Below are 19,992 nucleotides of genomic sequence, written 5' to 3'. Positions count from 1 at the left end.
CATGTGAAATGTTGAGATCATGACTTAAATGAAGAACTAAAGCTAAGCCCTGAGCTTTGGAGGGTTAATCCCCATTTATGGCTGGGTTGTATTGCTCATTTGTAGAGATGAGCGAACTTACAGTAAATTCGATTCGTCACGAACTTCTCGGCTCGGCAGTTGATGACTTTTCCTGCATAAATTAGTTCAGCTTTCAGGTGCTCCGGTGGGCTGGAAAAGGTGGATACAGTTCTAGGAGACTCTTTCCTAGGACTGTATCCACCTTTTCCAGCCCACCGGAGCACCGGAAAGCTGAATTAATTTAAGCAGGAAAAGTCAGCAACTGCCGAGCCGAGAAGTTCGTGACGAATCGAATTTACTGTAAGTTCGCTCATCTCTACTCATTTGCACAGATCCCTAGGGACAAGATCTTTTTTTTTTTACCTGTGACTTAGCTGCTCGTGGCGTCCAATGTAGTACATAGACGCGCCAAGGGGAATCCGCAACGCCTAGAGAAATTAAAAAATCACCTGCCTGGTGCCCGAAACTACATGTCCCGGGCGCCGGGGCGATAGGATCCCCACATCCCTGATTTAGCAAAAGATGCAAGTGTAATAATATTATAGGTTATGGTCACTAGACTCTGGAGGTTGAATGTTGATTCAAGGATTTATTCCAGACATAGGAACTCATTTATACCCCTAAAATGAAGAAAATTGGCTTCTACCTCTGCATGTTTCTTTTTTTTTTTTACTTCATCTGGATCAACACTATAGGGGAATAGGCTGAACTGGACGGACCTATATCTTATCTTATAAACTTTGTAGGTCCTGTGGAGTAACAGCAGATCATCTCTCTAGCTCAGTGGTCTCCAAACTGTGGCCCTCCAGATGTTTCAAAACTACAACTCCCAGCATGCCCGGACAGCCAACGGCTGTCCGGGCATGCTGGGAGTTGTAGTTTTGCAACATCTGGAGGGCCACAGTTTGGAGACCACTGCTCTAGCTGATGATAAACCTCTTTACATTCATATTATTATCATCTATCTCCTGCTGTCTCATTGGGAAGTGGTAAGTATCCATCTATTTCATTCTTTCCGGGTCTGCTGCTGTTTATATTGGCTCATATTTTGCAGATCTATTAGATTCTATGATCAAAGCTGTAATGTCTTATATTTCTTCTTTGGGTTTTTGTAATAATCTTCAAGAATGGCACTAACCTTTAAGGGCAGTTCTCCTTCTGTACAGCATTTTTACTTAAATCTGCATAAAAATATGAATACCTTAGCAAATACTTGGTTGTGCCTGTCTTGCACTGACCTTGTGCTGCTGACATGATGTTTTATACATAACTCAGCTGCATTTAGAATTCTGATGGTTGTCAACTGGAAACAGCCAACACTATGCGGATTTAAAGGGGTACTCCGGTGAAAACCTTTTTTCTTTTAAATCAACTGGTGGCAGAAAGTTAAACATATTTGTAAATTACTTCTATTAAAAAATCTTAATCCTTCCAGTACTTATTAGCTGCTGAATGCTACAGAGGAAATTCCTTTCTTTTTGGAACACTGATGACATCACGAGCACAGTGCTCTCTGCTGGCATCTCTGTCCATTTTAGCAACCATGCATAGCAGATGTATGCTAAGGGCAGCATGGTGGCTCAGTGGTTAGCACTGCTGCCTTGCAGTGCTGGGGACTTGGGTTCAAATCCCACTAAGGACAACAATAAATAAAGTGTTATTATTATTATTATAACGTCAGCAGTGAGAACTGTGCTTGTGATGTCATCAGAGATCATTCCAAAAAGAAAAGAATTTCCTCTGTAGTATTCAGCAGCTAATAAGTACAAGAAGGATTAAGATTTTTTAATAGAAGTAATTTACAAATATGTTTAACTTTCTGCCACCAGTTGATTTAAAAGAAAAAAGGTTTTCACCGGAGTACCCCTTTAAATTTGTTTCAGTTATTTTTCGTTCCTGGTCATGTGATGGACACATAAACAGTATGTAGCGTATCAGAGCTGTGTGTCCATCACAAGACCATGGACTTACATTGCTCAAAAAAATTAAGGGAAAACCTAAACAACACAATGTAACTCCAAGTCAATGACACTTCTGTGAAATCACACTGTCCACTCAGGAAGCAACACTGATTGACAATCAATTTCACATGCTGCTGTGTAAATGGAACAGACAACAGGTGGAAATGATAGGCAATTAGCAAGACACCCCCAATAAAGGAGTGGTTCTGCAGGTGGTGACCACAGACCACTTCTTAGTTCCTATGCTTCCTGGCTGATGTTATGGTCACTTTTGAATGCTGGCGGTGCTTTCACTCTAGTGGTAGCATGAGACGGAGTCTACAACCCACATAAGTGGCTCAGGTAGTGCAGCTCATCCAGGATGGCACATCAATGCGAGCTGTGGCAAGAAGGTTTGCTGTGTCTGTCAGCGTAGTGTCCAGAGCATGGAGGCGCTACCAGGAGACCGGCCAGTACATCAGGAGACGTGGAGGAGGCCGTAGGAGGGCAACAACCCAGCAGCAGGACCGCTACCTCCGCCTTTGTGCAAGGAGGAGCAGAAGGAGCACTGCCAGAGCCCTGCAAAATGACCTCCAGCAGGCAACAAATGTGCATGTGTCCACTCAAACGATCAGAAACAGACTCCATAAGGGTGGTAGGAGGGCCCGACGTCCACAGGTGGGGGTTGTGCTCACAGCCCAACACCGTGCAGGACGTTTGGCATTTGCCAGAGAACACAAAGATTGGCAAATTCGCCACTGGCACCCTGTGCTCTTCACAGATGAAAGCAGGTTCACACTGAGCACATGACAGACGTGACAGAATCTGGAGACGCCGTGAAGAACGTCCGGCTGCCTGCAACATCCTCCAGCATAACTGGTTTGGCGGTGGGTTAGTAATGGTGTGGGGTGGCATTTCTTTGGGGAGCCACACAGCCCTCTATGTACTTGCCAGAGGTAGCCTGACTGCCATTAGGTACCGAGATGAGATCCTCAGACCCCTTGTGAGACCATATGCTGGTGTGGTTGGTCCTGGGTTCCACCTAATGCAAGACACTGCTAGACCTCATGTGGCTGGAGTGTGTCAGCAGTTCCTACAAGAGGAAGACATTGATGTTATGGACTGGCTCGCCCGTTCCCCAGACCTGAATCCAATTGAGCACATCTGGGACATCATGTCTCGCTCCATCCACCACAGACTGTCTAGGAGATGGCATTTGCTTTAGTCCAGGTCTGGGAGGACATCCCTCAGGAGACCATCCCCCACCTCATCAGGAGCATGCCCAGGCATTGTAGGGAGGTCATACGGGCACGTGGAGGCCACACACACTACTGAGCCTCATTATGACTTATTTTAAGGACATTACACCAAAGTTGGATCAGCCTGTAGTGCGGTTTTCCACTTTGATTTTGAGTGGGACTCCATATCCAGACCTCCATGGGTTGATAAATTGATTTCCATTGATAATTTTTGTGTGATTTTGTTGTCAGCACATTCAAATATGTAAAGACGAAAGTATTTCATACGATTAGTTCATTCATTCAGATCTAGGATGTGTTATCTTCCCTTAATTTTTTTGAGCAGTGTATTTTGATCTCTTTGAAGGAAACAATGAAGGTTGATCAGACAAGATAGTATGCTTGGATAACAACTTTAGAGTAGGCTCACATGGGACTGAAATGATTTGATGTTGCAGATTTGCTGCTGCATTCAATAATTTAGTTTACATCTAAATCTGTAGCATCAAATATGCACAGGATACGGTATGTGTGAATACACCTGCAGTTGTAAACTCCATAGTTGAACAGGACCTGATAAAGAGAGAAGTTATCCTCTTAAAACGCGTAGTATCCAACAGTTCATTTTATGAAGTATTGATTTTCTTATCACAGGTGCATTAAAGGGGTACTCCGCCCCTAGACATCTTATCCCCATCCAAAGGATGGGGGGATAAGATGTCTGATCGCGGGGGTCCAGGTACTGGGACGGCGGCAGGGGTTGGAATGTCTTTGTCCGGGGTCTAGGAGCGGCTAGCTGACGGTGGTAAGTCCGTTCAGGAGCGGTGGTGTCACGATGCCGGCTGGCAGGAGGTGGATCCTCTGTGCCAGAGAGGGATAGCGAGGACCGTGCTAGTGGACCGGTTCTAAGACACTACAGGTTTTCACCAGAGCCCGCCGCAAAGCGGGATGGTCTTGCTGCGGCGGTAGTGACCAGGTCGTATCCACTAGCAACGGCTCACCTCTCTGGCTGCTGAAGATAGGCGAGGTACAAGGGAGTAGGCAGAAGCAAAGTCGGACGTAGCAGAAGGTCGGGGGCAGGCGGCAAGGTACGTAGTCAGGGGAGATAGCAAAGTTCTGGTACACAGGGTATAAACACACAAAAACGCTTTCACTAGGCTCTAGGGCAACAAGATCCGGCCAGGAAGTGCAAGGGAGGAGACTAGATATAGCCAGGAAACAGATGGGAACCAATTAAGCTAATTGGGCCAGGCACCAATCATTGGTGCACTGGCCCTTTAAGTCTCAGGGAGCTGGCGCGCGCGCGCCCTAGAGAGCGGAGCCGCGCGCGCCAGCACATGACCGCAGGAGACGGGAACGGGTAAGTGACCTGGGATGCGATTCGCGAGCGGGCGCGTCCCGCTGTGCGAATCGCATCCCCAACGGCCATGACAGGGCAGCGCTCCCGGTCAGCGCTGACCGGGGAGCTGCAGGGAGAAAGGCGCCGTGAGCGCTCCGGGGAGGAGCGGGGACCCGGAGCGCTAGGCGTAACAGGTGGGAAGTCTTGGAGATGCAGAATAGGGAGTTTTGGCAAAATACTGCGCTCACCTAGTAGGAGCATTGATCACTTAACCCCTTAAGGACCAGGCCATTTTACACCTTAGGACCAGAGCATTTTTTGCACATCTGACCACCGTCTTTTTAAGCATTAATAACTCTAAGATGCTTTTACCGAATATTCTGATTCTGAGATTGTTTTTTCGTGACATATTCTACTTTATTTTGGTGGTAAATTTTCGGCGTTACTTGCATCCTTTTTTTGTGAAAAATTCCAAAATTTCATGAAAATTTTGAAAATGTTGCATTTTTCTAAATTTGAAGCTCTCTGCTTGTAAGGAAAGTGGATATTCCCAATAAATTTTATTTTTATTCACAAATACAATATGTCCACTTTACGTTGGCATCATAAAATGGACATATTTTTAATTTTTGAAAAAATTAGAGGGCTTCAAAGTAGAGCAGCAATTTTCAAAAATGTCATGAAAATTGCTAAATCTGAAGGGACAGATGTTACAGAAGTACAACTCCCAGCATGCCTGGGCAGTCTAGGCATGCTGAGAGTTGTAGTTTGGCAACATTTGGAGGGCTACAGTTTGGGCATCACTGTAACAGTGGTCCCCAAACTTTGACCCTCCAGATGTTGCAAAACTACAACTCCCAGCATGCCCAGACAGCCTTTGGCTGTCTGGGCATGCTGGCAGTTGCAGTTCGGCCTTCCTAGTGGTTGCCACAGTAAAAATCACTTTACTTTCAGTTTCATTTCTCCCCCCCAACGTCGATTCCCTACCTGAGCCGGGATCTCCGGTGAATATCTGCGATGATTGCCGGGCCCCACGAGTCTTCTCCTCCAGGTACCGGCCTCCATGTTCTCCCCCCGTTCTGCCTGACATCCAGGGGTGGGCAGAATGGGGGGTTTCCATGGCAAACCACCGTCCTGCTCTGCCATTGGTCAGAATCAGTTCTAACCAATGGCAGGGGATGGGAGGAGATCGCAGCATTGCGACCTCACTCCTACCCTGCAGGATGCTGGGGCCTGTCACTCACAGGTCCGAGCATCCCTATTTTCTGGGTGATCGGGTCACCAGAGACCTGATCAGCCCGGAATAGGAGAAAATCGCATGTCTGAATTGACATGCGATTTTCTGCGATTGCCGACATGCGGGGGTCCCGGGACCCCCCTAGGCATTTGCACGGCATGCCTGCTGAACGATTTCAGCAGGCATGCCGTTCCGATCTCTGCCCGGTGCGCGGCAGGGACCGGAAAACGCCATGACGTCCTGGGACGTCATTGGTCCTTAAGGCCCAGGGTGCCATGACATCCCAGGACGTCATTGGTCCTTAAGTGGTTAAAGGGGTACTCTGCTGCCCCAGCATTCGGAGCTCCAAGCATTTTGTTCCGAATGCTTGGAGAGGGAAGCAGGGGGTCGTGATGTCAAGGCCACACCCCCTCAATGCAAGTCTATGGGAGAGGGCCATGCCCCCTCCCATAGACTTGCATGGAGGGGCCATGACCTGACAGCACGAGGGGCATGGCTGTGACTGCACGACCCCCACCACCCACTCCAAGCATTCGGAACAAAATGCTTGGAGCTCCCAATGCTTCTACTAGGTGAATGCTGTATTTTGCCAAAACTCCCTATTCTGCATCTCCAAGACTTACCACCGCTCCTGAATGGACTTACCACCGGCAGCTAGCCGCTCCTAGACCCCGGACAAAGACAATCCGGTTCATAACACCCTAAATCTACTTGTTAGGGGGAATCAACTGAAGAACTTATAGGAGAACTAGTGCTCAGGAAGTCACTAAAATATAACTTTTACTAGATATGGTTAAAAGTAGAATAAATATAACGTGCCCAAGTGTGACTAATGAATCAAAAGTCAGACTGCGGTCCAATGTAATTAATAACACAGCACTCACTGGGTTTTGCAGGGCCCAGCCAGCTTAGTGGTGCCACACTACAAGGGTATGACCACAACACTATGCAGGTGAGGATCAAATACCACCACGTGTGTCAAAAAGAATACCTCCAACGTGTTTCTACCACTGGATATTAAAGTGGCATCATCAGGGGGGTATATACTAAACAAATAGCACAGGATCAATAGAATACAAACATTTTAACAGAGTGAAAGGTGGTGATCAACAGGACCTGTATTGAAAAGTCTATCCCTATACATCCTGAAAAGGGAAATAAATCCAAGGCTTTGAAAGTTACATAAAAACGCGCGGGTTACATAATAAATGTGGGTCCCCATACTTCCATCTGCCAGATTAAGAACCCCCTCTGTCTTAAGTAGGGTAAGTGGGAGGCTGAGGCAACTACCTGTTCTCTCAAGTTTATGAACATCTTGTTAGAGGAAGAGAAAAATAATCTTGACAGCGTATCAATTAAACTGCAGGAACAAAAGGAAGTGGTTCTCCGGATAAAGACAGAACCAGAATTTACTAATAAGGAAAAACAATTACAAAACAAAGTTGAGAAATGTTAATATCAGCTTAAACAGAGAAAACATACACAGTTTATTAGAAATGTAGCTGACTTTAGAGAGAACAGGGTATATAGTGTCCTGGAGAAGGGCCCCATATCAAGAAATACAGAGACCGATGTATCATCCTCTGATACGGCTCAGTCAGAAGGGGCTCATCAGGACGGAAAGGGGGAAGGGGGACTGGCAAAAACAGACGAGGTGGAGGTAGGGGGGGCTCTTGTGGGGCCAACAATAACCAGACTGCAGCATGTGGTACAGCCTTTTCCTCCACTTCCTCTCCTTTTTTAGATGGGAGCCAGAGAGACCCATACCATACAGGTCCCCCCCACCCCGCAAACCCCAGTATCGGCACTAACCCAATCAGCTCAAACATAGGTTATAAACCTTTGCAGTCACACACACACATCAGATGTGCAAACAGAGATTCTCTTGAAAGGTTTATCCTTTGTCCCTGCATCTCTTCGCATGTAGGCTAAAATGGCACAAATTTTTTAAACTGAAAGAAAAGCATGAGTGCTTGGAGCATTGCTTGACGGAAGAGGACCTAAGGACAACAAGACATTTAGTTGATATTTTGGATGATAATGAACGTACTCTGGATCAGAAATGTCCTCTCGTTCACAAATTTAAAACCCCAAAAGTAAGCTATTTCCTCCTGTCGGTCATACGTTGTGTATAGATGTCTTCCTAGAATTGGTCCTTAAAGATCTTAAGTCCATTACCTCCACTGGTGAAGTCCTCAGTAGTGTTGAGCGGCATAGGCCATATTCGAATTCGCGAATATTCGCGAATATATGGACGAATATTCATCATATATTCGCGAATATTCGCATAGTCGTTATATTCTCGTTTTATTTTCGCATATGCGAATATTCGCGTATGCGAAAATTAACATATGCGAATATCAGCATATACAAAATTAGCATATGCGAACATTCGCATATGCGAACATTCGCATATGCGAATTTTCGCACACCAGTCTCACACAGTAGTATTAGAGCCTTCTTTACACCACACAAGCTGGAAGCAGAGAGGGATGATCACTGTGATGTGTACTGTGAAGAAAAAAAAAAAAAAAAAAAAGAATATTCGTAATTACGAATATATAGCGCTATATTCGCGAAATTCGCGAATTCGCAAATATGCGATATTCGCGAATAATATTCGAATTTCGAATATTCGCGAGCAACACTAGTCCTCAGGGAGAATCTTACACATCGTGAAAAACAAACCTTTGGTCAGGTCCAACTCAGGAGGAGTTGCTCCCGCCTGGAGGATTTCAGACGGGAAGTGCGAATAATGACGCAAGATTCCAAGAAACAGTTATCCCCATTACATTGTTAATCAATCATTTAGGGAGGCCTCCGGCAGATCAAGCAATGACTTACTGGTTCCTAGAAACCCTGTTGTAAATTCTGATAATCCAGAACCTGCAAGAATCATAGGGACCTATGACAAACTTTTTGCTTCCATACGGAACATCATTTCCCAACACTGGGAGATATTAAGAATTGATCCAGACTTGCAAAACATTATTAGCACCACTACACAAATTACCTACAGACGAGGACGCAGTCTTGGTGACATACTGGTTCAAAGCCACCTATGCACCAATGATTCCACGACCCAGATGTGGCTTGGCCATATGGGACCCATGAAAGGTTGCCGAAAATGTGGACACTGTTGTGTGTGCCAGTATGTGACAAAGACCAATAAAGTCCCCTTACAAACAAACTTTATCCCAATCAAACATTTCATCAACTGCTCTACGAGGGCGGTTATTTATGTGACCTACTGTACGTGTCCCCGTTTGTATGTGGGAAAAACAATTAGAGAGCTCAAGAAAAGAGTATTGGAACACATCGGGGACACCAGAAACACTAGGGACACTCCGTTAGAATTACATATCAACTCAATACACGGAGGGGACCTCTCAAGTGTACAATTTGTGGGTATTGACAAAGCCATCATTTCAGAAAGAGGGGGAGATTTGAATAAATTACTTTTACAAAAGCTGTGCCGCTGGATCTTCAAACCTGATACAGTAGCCCCAAGGGGCCTAAATGAGCAGCTACATTTTGGGTGTTTTCTGTGAGGTGTTCGCCCCTTGGGCATACATTGGCATGACACCAAGGTGACCGGACTAGGCAGATAGGGACGTCTGTACTCAGCCTCAAGGAACTAGGGGTCACCTCTTACCTAGGGTTTACTAGTCCCTTAATAGGAGGTTCCAGTGCGGGACTGCCCTTTTTAGGGCAGCCACCCTGCCTAGGTTTTAGGGCCCACCTAGGGTCAGTGTCAGGTACCCTTGGGGTATGCCTATATCCTATCACCCAATTAACAGGACATGGCCCAATTATTGGTGAAGCCTCTGTGTCCTCACTAGCCTTGCTCTATGTACCTGGGATTTCTCCCTGCATTATTTCATGTAGACTAATATCCTTTTGTCTGTACCAGTATTGTCCTCTTATATTCCTTGGTCTGCTGTGCCAACCCTATTACTTTTTCATAACTATTAATACCATTGGTGCTAAATCATATCTGCTATTTCTCAACTATGCTCTGGAATAGCGCATTTATTCTCTGTTTCCTCTATTAGCTAACCAAGTGCCCGCTGCCACTATCTGTAGTATGAACCATTGATAAATATGCTGCTCCATGTCAGAGAGTGTGGAACAATGTGCGCATGTCTCTGCTCACGCCCTCCCTGTTGCGTCGTTCAGGGGTGTGTGGCCTTGTGCTTTAGACCCCGCTCGTCTGAGCGGAAGTTAGGTCAGATGCTGGATCCTGGCTACACTCAGCGAGAGAGCCAGACATCTCCGGCTCCCTACACTATCATAGGTGTCTCCTCTTGGCTTCCTAGCGAATCTGCTAACCGTGAGTAGTATAGACCTGTCACTATAGCTTTTTCCCATAGGCCCAAGTACTGAATGGATCTTTTGTTCTTCTGTATCTTTCTTCTTGGTGTAACCAGACGACTTCCTATCTATGGGCAGTTGGATATTGGTGGCATGACTATTAGGGAAAACAATTATTTTCCACAGGAACACTGAATAATGTCTATGAGTCTACTCTGCATTTATTTCCCTTTTCAGGGTGTATACGGATAGACTTTTCATTACAGGTCCTGTTGGTCACCACCTTCCACTCTGTTAAAATGTTTGTATCCTATTGGACCTGTGCTATTTGTTTATTATATAGCCCCCTGATGATGCTACTTTAATATCCAGTGGTAGAAACACGTTGGAGGTATTCTTTTTGACACACGTGGTGGTATTTGATCCTCACCTGCATAGTGGTGTGGTCATACCCTTGTGGTGTGGCACCACTGGGCTGGCTGGTCCCTGCAAAACCCAGTGAGTGCTTTGTTATTAATTACATTGGACCGCAGTCTGACGTTTTTGATTTATTAATCACACTTGGGCACGTAATATTTATTCTATTTTTAACCATATCTAGTAAAAGTTATATTTTAGGCACATCCTGAGCACTAGTTCTCCTATAAGTTCTTTAGTATATGCTGGATGTAATTATCTAAATCTTTGTGGATCCACGTAGTACCCCTACCTTACACCTACATTATTTGTGGATATGAGGAATCAACTGACAAGTTTTACATGTGTCCAGCTTTAGCCAGCAGGAGCCCCCTAGGCAAACCATTAAAGGAAAACTGTCAGCTTGCTGCTCCTGCACTAACCAGCGGTACTGGCGGGGACACTGATCAGTTTGATACCTACGGGGCCCGGATCCGCCTGGCCATTCTGCCGATATCTTCGTTTTTCCCTATATGCTAATGAAGCGCTAACTAGCACAGGCAGCGTTAACTGGCATTCTGTCACCACCACCGCCGGCCTCACGCTGCTCAACTCATCAAGGGGAAGAATCAAGGGAAAGAATATTGATGAGCTGGGTGGTGCTGCGGTCGGCTGCGGTGACGTCAGAGTGCCAGTTACAGTCACTGTGCCAGTTAGCACTTCATTAGCATATAAGGAAAAACAAAGATTTCGGCAGAACGGCGCAGCGGATCCGGGCACAGTAAGCATCAAACTGATCAGCGTCCCCCGGACAGCCAGTACTGCTGGTTAGTGTGGGGGGAGCAAGCTGACAGTTTCCCTTTAAAGCGTACCTCTGATGACGCTCGCGGCGGCAGGATATCTGTTTAAATGTGTCCGCAACTGCATATTAGCCAGAAGTCCCATGCAAGTTTATGGGACTTCAGGCAAATCCATCGCTGGATCACGTTAGTCTGGAGGCAAGTCTCGGGCTACGCAGTTGCTGTGAAATTTATACAGATATCCTGTCACCGAACCATCATCAGAGGTTTGCTTCAAATTGCAAGGGTCAATTCACACAGTGCAGACAAATCATGGTTTTTGCCACAATTTTTGTGAATTTACAGAACACTAAGACAAAAACAGCAATAAGACAATATGACTGCACCATGCAAATATAACCTGTATATAACTTGTATGTTTCCCCATGATTATTGGTGGGTTCCTCTAGATTCTCTGTCCCCCCCCCCCCCTCCCCCACTCCATTAACAAACTGATGCATATATGAAATAGGAATTAGATGGTGAAGCCCAATGAGAATAGGGACTCATGTATGATGATAACAATCTCTGCATAGTGATGTGGATTATGTTGGTATAAGCAATGTAGATAATAATAAATATGTGGTGTCCCAGCAGCAGAGACTGTCCTGTGGCTTCGGACTGCTTTGGGCAGACCTGCAGCACAGGTGTTGGACCCACTGAAAGACTTTCTGTTATAATAATAATGTTTTGCACTTTACTACAAATTAATATATTTTTATTAATTATTTTGTTTTTACTCTTATGTATATTATTCATGTGTTACTGTGCCTTTAAGCAGAGAGCAATGTAAACCCCATGTGACTCTGCCTGCCAATGGGAACCCCTAAAGTGTAGCCCATGTAGTGTAGTGGGGGGAGGAGTTGCCCCAGTTCAGTGCTCGTCACTGTGGAGAGCTGAGCTTCAGTGTGGAAGGTGTGAGGTGTGTGGAGAAGCTGGACCACAACAAATCTACTTTATCCGGTCATCCTGCAAGGATCGCCCGCATGGTGGAAGTTCATGCCCTGGTGGAGGAAGCTACAAGACCTTGACAGTACCCTATCTACCAGGATCAATCATCTATTCTCACAAGTCAGTATCAATTTATTGGGTGAAAGCACCACAAGTCCCAGCAAGGCAACAGGGCTCCCAAGGGGTTACGCTATCAGTAACGTGACGTTGGTGTGTTGCTTTACTCCCCGTGTCTGGCCCAGGAGAAGCTGTCTCCAACCTCGGATATAGGTTAACGGTGCCCTGGCGTCAAGAAGTGATAAAGTATTTTCCTACACCACCCATGGTGCCATCACAAATATATGTATACTATTATGCTTTAAGTAAGATACATGCAAAAATGTCAAGGCGAAGCAGGTCATGCATTATATATTTGCATCAGGTTCTCCTTGAAGTCAAAATGACATAATGGGTGGATCTTTTCCTGCTATACATCTGAATAGTGCATTTCCCCTTGCAATGCCAAGCATGGCCACAAGGGGGAACCTGTGTTAAGAGGACTGGTTTCAAAATATGTGCGCGCATCATGCAGGCTTGTTGTCCATAGGTCCCATTCACACAAACCTTTGATACACAGATTATGGAGAGAAAAAAAAAAAGAAAGAAAGCAGAGGAACAGGACAAGTCATTTCTATAGCATTTATACAGGTGGCTAAATACTCATTTTTATATCAGGTTGCATATTTTCCACCTGGGTCTATTTCTTTTATCACATAAAAAAAAAAAAAGTACAGATTGTTTTAACCCACTTCACAACTTTTCCTCTAATGACTGTTATGGCAAAATAACCCAGCTTTAAATGGGCACTGTCACTTAATAAAAACAACTTTTGGAATATCCTAGAGACATGTCAAAAGAGCTGAGATATAGCGGAGAGAAGTGCTTGGCTAAGTGCTTCACTCCCCACCTCGCTGCAGGAGATGGTCTTAAAGGGGTTATCCAGGAAAAAAACTTTTTTTTAATGTATATCAACTGGCTCCAGAAAGTTAAACAGATTTGTAAATTACTTCTATTAAAAAATCTTAAACCTTTCAGTACTTATGAGCTTCTGAAGTTAAGGTTGTTCTTTTCTGTCTAAGTGCTCTCTGATGACATGTGTCTCGGGAACCGCCCAGTTTAGAAGAGGTTTGCTACGGGGATTTGCTTCTAAACTGGGCGGTTCCCGAGACAGGTGTCATCAGGGAACACTTAGACAGAAAAGAACAACCTTAACTTCAGAAGCTCATAAGTACTGAAAGGTTTAAGATTTTTTAATAGAAGTAATTTACAAATCTGTTTAACTTTCTGGAGCCAGTTGATATATATATATATATATATATATAAAAAAAAGTTTTTTCCTGGAATACCCCTTTAATTGTATATCTATAACACAGTATATCCTTGATTCAATATGAGGCTGAAACGCCTCTTATAGGATAAAGAAGATGGCTTCTCCTGCACCACTTGTGTGTCTCTATGCCCCGAGCATAGAGCAGTGTTTGTCAAACAGGGTACATCCTGCTGTTTCAAAACTACAACTCTAGGCATGAGGCTGTTTGTGCATGCTGGTAGTTGTAGTTTTTTCGACAACTGGAGGCACAGTGGATGGGAAACACTGCAATAGGGGATCCAAGGCACCAGAGACCAAATGCAACCACTTTCTTTATCCAAGACTGGCCAAAGCATTGGTGTGGTTTTTCTCTGTATCTGGAATAAACAAAAGGGGTTCCATCGAAACTCTGGGGCCTTGGATCTTCAACATGATGCCTCTTACCCATATTCCATATAATAAGGTCCTGTTGGCTTTCCTACACCAAAGACAAAAGAGATACGCAATATAGTGCACACCCACCGTTCCTGTATTTCAAAAAATGCATCTTTATTGCACATAAATTTATCCAAAACACAGACAGTACAGTTAAAATCAATTAAAAGGCCCAAATGGCCACCGCTCGCGGTGGCCATTTGGGCCTTTTAATTGATTTTAACTGTACTGTCTGTGTTTTGGATAAATTTATGTGCAATAAAGATTAATATTTTGAAATACAGGAACGGTGGGTGTGCACTTTATTGCGTATCTCTTTTGTCTTTGGTGTAGTACTTGTTGGTTGGTACGCATAGTAGCACCCTCCTCATGTTTATGGTGCTGAGCCCGCCTATTTTTATGTTGGCTTTCCTGACACGTCTATTTTAGTAAATTCATGTGCTCCGGCTAAAATAACAATGTATAATTCTTTTCTCAGACCTACACTGTCATTGCCAATTGGATGGTGTTAGCATGGAGGAACCCCCTATGTAGTGGGGGGCCCTCTCTCATATGATTGTGCAGGGAGCTCCAGCTGATCCCGTTCATTCACTTGTATGGAGCCGCGCTACAGTTACTTGACTAAAAATGAAGCAGCATCACGGATTTCAGCAAACTGGATCCAGATAAAAACATATTTTTAATATAAAACATAGTCAACACGAAATGTACAAATGCGTGTCAGGGCTGACGCGTTTCAGTCCCAAGACCTTTATCTTATCATATATGTCTATGATTAAGGTCTGTAGACAGAAACTCGTCAGGGCAACCGTGCACATGTCGTGTGGGCTATGTATTAATACTTTATATTAAAGAACATGTTTTTACTTGGATCTATGTCTATGATTAAGGTCTGTAGACAGAAACTCGTCAGGGCAGCCGTGCACATGTCGTGTGGGCTATGTATTAACACTTTATATTAAAGAAGAGGTTTTTACTTGGACCTATGTCTATGATTAAGGTCTGTAGACAGAAACTCGTCAGGGCAGCCGTGCACATGTCGTGTGGGCTATGTATTAATACTTTATATTAAAGAAGATTTTTTTACTTGGATCTATGTCTATGATTAAGGTCTGTAGACAGAAACTCGTCAGGGCAGCCGTGCACATGTCGTGTGGGCTATATATTAATACTTTATATTAAAGAAGAGGTTTTTACTTGGACCTATGTCTATGATTAAGGTCTGTAGACAGAAACTCGTCAGGGCAGCCGTGCACATGTCGTGTGGGCTATGTATTAATACTTTATATTAAAGAAGATTTTTTTACTTGGATCTATGTCTATGATTAAGGTCTGTAGACAGAAACTCGTCAGGGCAGCCGTGCACATGTCGTGTGGGCTATATATTAATACTTTATGTAAAGAAGATGTTTTTACTTGGATCTATGTCTATGATTAAGGTCTGTAGATAGAAACTCGTCAGGGCAGCCGTGCACATGTCGTGTGGGCTATGTATTAATACTTTATATTAAAGAAGATGTTTTTACTTGGACCTATGTCTATGATTAAGGTCTGTAGACAGAAACTCGTCAGGGCAGCCATGCACATGTCGTGTGGGCTATGTATTAATACTTTATATTAAAGAAGATGTTTTTACTTGGATCTAGTTTGCTGAAATCCGTGTTGCTGCTATATTGATTTACTTCAGGCCATTCCTCCTGGCCACCAAGAAGAAGGTGAGTGCCGGTTTTGGCTTTTGTGTTACTTTCCTGATGGGTGGCTGAGAGCACAGTGTTAAATTAGGACTGAGGGGACGGGATCGGTGAAGGTCCCAAAGGTTGGACCACCACAGATTATAAAGTAATGGCATATCCTAGCAATATGCCATAACTTTGTATAATTGGAACATCCCTTTAAGGATCTATTCACAGTATTCTGCGCAGATTTGATGCGCAGGATTTCAAGCTGTGTTCAGTCATTCAGTTTACATTGAAATCTGCAATAGAAAATCCTGCGCATCAAATCTGCACATCAAATCTGCGCAGAATACTGTACGTGTGAATTGACCCTAATAGTGACATTTTCAAGATAGGAATTGGCTAAGACTTAGAGGGGTACTCCAGCCCCAAAACATCTTATCCCCTATCCAAAGGATAGGGGATAAGATGTCTGATTGCGGGGGTCCCACTGCTGGGGACCCCACCACTTAAGCATGCAGCACCCACCTGTAAGTACTGCAGGAAGCACTGGAGGCTCTCAGTGTTATGCCTCCCGACCACGGGGACGGAGTATTGTGACGTCACGACTCCGCCCCTGTGTGACATCCCGCCCCGACCCCTCAATGCAAGTCTATGGGAGGGGGTGTGACGCCCCCTCCCATAGACTTGCATTGAGGGGGCGGGGCGTGACATCACACGGGGCGGGGTCGTGACGTCACAATACTCCATCCCCGTGGTCGGGAGGCATAACACTGAGAGCCTCCAGTGCTTCCTGCAGTACTTACAGGTGGGTGCTGCATGCTTAAGTGGTGGGGTCCCCAGCAGCGGGACCCCCGCAATCAGACATCTTATCCCCTATCCTTTGGATATGGGATAAGATGTCTTGGGGCCGGAGTACCCCTTTAAAGCTGCTCACTAATATTAGTCTAATGTTGGTTGAATCTGCCAATAGTCCGATGAATAGTCTCATTTAACTTGGTGTTGGCAGAACCATTGGTAGCCCCATTGGCTTGGAAAACAGAGAACTGATCATGTTTTTGGACAGTCCTCTTTGTTCCTTCGAGACACATGCACATCTTATCTCAAGTGTCTTTCTTTGATACTGGCTATCTAGGAAAGGATGGTTTACAGCTGAGGTTGCTTGGGGAGGGTGGGAATGGTCTGGGGGGGGGGGGGGGGTGAAGGAAAGGCCACAGGATATCTCAATGGACATGCTTGGACTCTGGTATTAAGGTCAGAGTAGTAATCTTACCGATGACCTAGATTCCTCCATTCCTTCCATGCATCCTTCAGTCTAATGCTTGCTCAGCACAAAACAAGGGAATAACACAGTTACTAGTAGCAAAGGATACAGTAGGGGGATAAAGGAGCAGGTTATTATTTTATCGTACTGTCCAAGAACACACACCTGCATAACACTTGTACAGGGTTATAAATACATGGGTACTTTTTTTTCCACAACCACAATGCCCCACCTGTCCACGGTGTTGTATTCCAATCAAGCTCCATTTATGCCAATGGAATTGAGCTGCAATACAAGACACAACCCATTTCTGGAAAAAGCAGCCATGTTTTTCTAACACTGTGCAACTCCTTTTTACTAGCAACCCATACACCTTCTAAGGTCTAAGCTGCCTTACTCATGCAAACCTTTACTAAACTCAATGCATCCCTATTGAAATAGTGGAAGGCTATTCCAATCTGATCGTGATGACTTTCTTAGACTGGCTAAGCATGCCGCTTTCATGCCCAGTGCATCTGCATAAGCAGGTATGGATGCACCACAGACTGCCCATGGTGCTCATTCTCAGCGTGAGCAATGTGTGGCTTCATCCGTCTATAGGAGGCAGTACTGAGCTATTAGTTCCATAATCGTGGATGAAAGTGGATTCGCACTATGGATAATGTGAACAAATGTTTGCACCATGTATGCTTATGAAATGGGAAAGGCATGCACAACAGAGACACAAAAAAAGCAGGAAGCACAGGCAACAAAAAGGAAAGGGGCACCGGAGAGGCCTCTAGGACTTACCTTCACTGTGCTGGCTTCCTGCACTGCCACTGCCATAGCTGAATCCTGGCTCTTGGTATGTTGAGGGGAAGCAAGGTGGTGCTAGAGGATACTGGTAGGGATATCCCTGACCTATAGGCCAGGGAGCAGCGGACTGCGGGAGGGGAGCCAGAGTGTCCTGATCAGATGCCCCACTGGACCCATCATTTAGATTCAGTGCTGCCACATCTGATAAGCAAATACAAATGACTACAAGTTATTTCTGGAAGAATACATGATGTTACATTATAGCTGCGTGCTCTCATTGAGACACAAGGGCCGAAACAAATATCAATTCACAGCTGACAGTGAAAGCTAAATTGTTGTACCATATCACAATTATATATATTTTTCGGTGAATTGATAGATACCATTCTGATCGAGTCTGAGAGCAACACGGAAAGGTCCACTATGTAAATGGTCTTTGTGGCAGCCATGATATTGGAGATATTGTGGCCAACCATGTCTACAAGTATGGTGATAGGTCAGGTGTCTGGCTCACTAGTATATGTTTAAGGGATAGTGCGAACATCACAAAGGACTGCATGGCAGACCAGACACAATGCTGCTGTACACAGATCATGGGTTCTTAACCTTATTTAAAAGTAATAATAATAATACTTTCAAATTTGCAATATGTATAATATTCTTTATCTGTTGCCTTGTAGCATTGGGGCTCTGGGTTTCCACTGTTAGAAGTGATGGCATACGGCTAGTATACAGGTAGCAATAGATAGAGGGCCGGCACTGTAGTGTGTACTGGCGATCCCGTGAGTTACTGAAGCTGGGCTGTGTGCGAGTGGACGGGTGATGCGGCAATGATGTCAGGGGTGCGCTGACATGGAACATATAGTGTAACTCAACACGGCGAGGAAGACAGTACATATAACGGACTCACCCGGTTTCATGCCAAAGAAGAGGTAACTTTATTCCAGAAGTAGCATGGAATACAGGAGTTTGGGTCGGGAAGAGGAAGGAGGTTGAGCTTGGCCGAGCTCGTGTAACGACGGTCCCGTTTTGCGGGTTCTCCGCGTAGAACCTGCGAAATGGGACCGTCGTTCCACAAGCTCGGCCGAGCTCAACCTCCTTTGTCTTCCCGACCCGAACTCCTGTATTCCAAGGGGTGTGACCAAGCGGAGAACCCGCGAAACGGGACCGTCGTTCCACGAGCTCGGCCGAGCTCAACCTCCTTTCTCTTCCTGACCCGAACTCCTGTATTCCAAGGGGCGTGACCAAGTGGCGAACCCGCGAAACGGGACCGTCGTTCCACGAGCTCGGCCGAGCTCAACCTCCTTCCTCTTCCCGACCCGAACTCCTGTATTCCATGCTACTTCTGGAATAAAGTTACCTCTTCTTTGGCATGAAACCGGGTGAGTGCATTATATGTACTGTCTTTCTCGCCGTACTGCTAGTATATGCCATCACTTGCTGATCTGTTGGTGTCAGATTCCTGGAATTCCTACCTCACAATGGAGAAGGCTGCAGCACTTCATAGTTTCTCCCCATAACATGGTGGTTGCATCCAACCACTGCACATGGAACTGCAACAAAGCTTAAAGGGGTACTCCGGTGGAACACATTCTTTTTTTAAATGAACTGGTGCCAGAAAGTTAAAACAGATTTGTAAATTACTTCTATTAAAAAAAATCTTTACCCTTCCAGTACTTTTTAGCAGCTGTATGCTACAGAGGAAATTCTTTTCTTTTTGAATTTATATTTTGTCTTACCCACAGTGCTTTCTGCTGACACCTGATGCCCGTATCAGGAACTGTCCAGAGCAGGAGAAAATCCCCATAGCAAACCTATGCTGCTCTGGACAGCTCCTGATACGGGCATCAGGTGTCAGCAGAGAGCACTGTGGATAAGACAAAAAAGAAATTCAAAAAGAAAAGAATTTGCTCTGTAGCATACAGCTGCTTAAAAGTACTGGAAGGGTAAAGAAAAAAAATGTTTTCCACCGGAGTACCCCTTTAATTCACTTGAACGGAGCAATGTTGCAATTTCTTGTAGGATCAATGGACCCTTCATTCTCCTAGAAGTCGGACCCCCATTAATCATAATGATATGGCTTATACTGTACTACTGATTTATCATACTATTATTTGAATATGAATACCTGTTTAATGCATAGGCCATCATTGGAACGCC

At 44.9% G+C, this 19,992-nt stretch overlaps 1 protein-coding gene and 1 long non-coding RNA gene across 5 annotated transcripts in view; one reads left to right on the top strand and one right to left on the bottom strand.

Annotated features, from left to right (window-relative positions):
* DVL1 (dishevelled segment polarity protein 1) overlaps positions 1-19,992 on the bottom strand; it is a 257,194-nt gene that overhangs the window by 4,551 nt on the left and 232,651 nt on the right. For 2 of the 3 annotated variants that reach the window (XM_056543323.1, XM_056543325.1), the window contains exon 14: positions 17,827-18,033. In XM_056543323.1, the coding sequence (XP_056399298.1) occupies positions 17,827-18,033 (207 nt within the window). Of the gene's footprint in view, positions 1-17,046; positions 17,095-17,826; positions 18,034-19,992 lie in introns of all 3 variants that reach the window. The other variant, XM_056543326.1, reaches the window with a different exon arrangement.
* The window catches only part of LOC130293983 (uncharacterized), a 55,661-nt gene that overhangs the window by 8,313 nt on the left and 27,356 nt on the right, over positions 1-19,992 (top strand). The gene's annotated exons all lie outside the window — the stretch shown is intronic.

This window comes from Hyla sarda, chromosome 10 (genome assembly GCF_029499605.1).
Source record: "Hyla sarda isolate aHylSar1 chromosome 10, aHylSar1.hap1, whole genome shotgun sequence".
NCBI classification, from domain to species: Eukaryota; Metazoa; Chordata; class Amphibia; order Anura; family Hylidae; genus Hyla; species Hyla sarda.
Note: the sequence above shows the minus strand (reverse complement) of the source record. Positions and strands in the feature narration are given on the sequence as shown.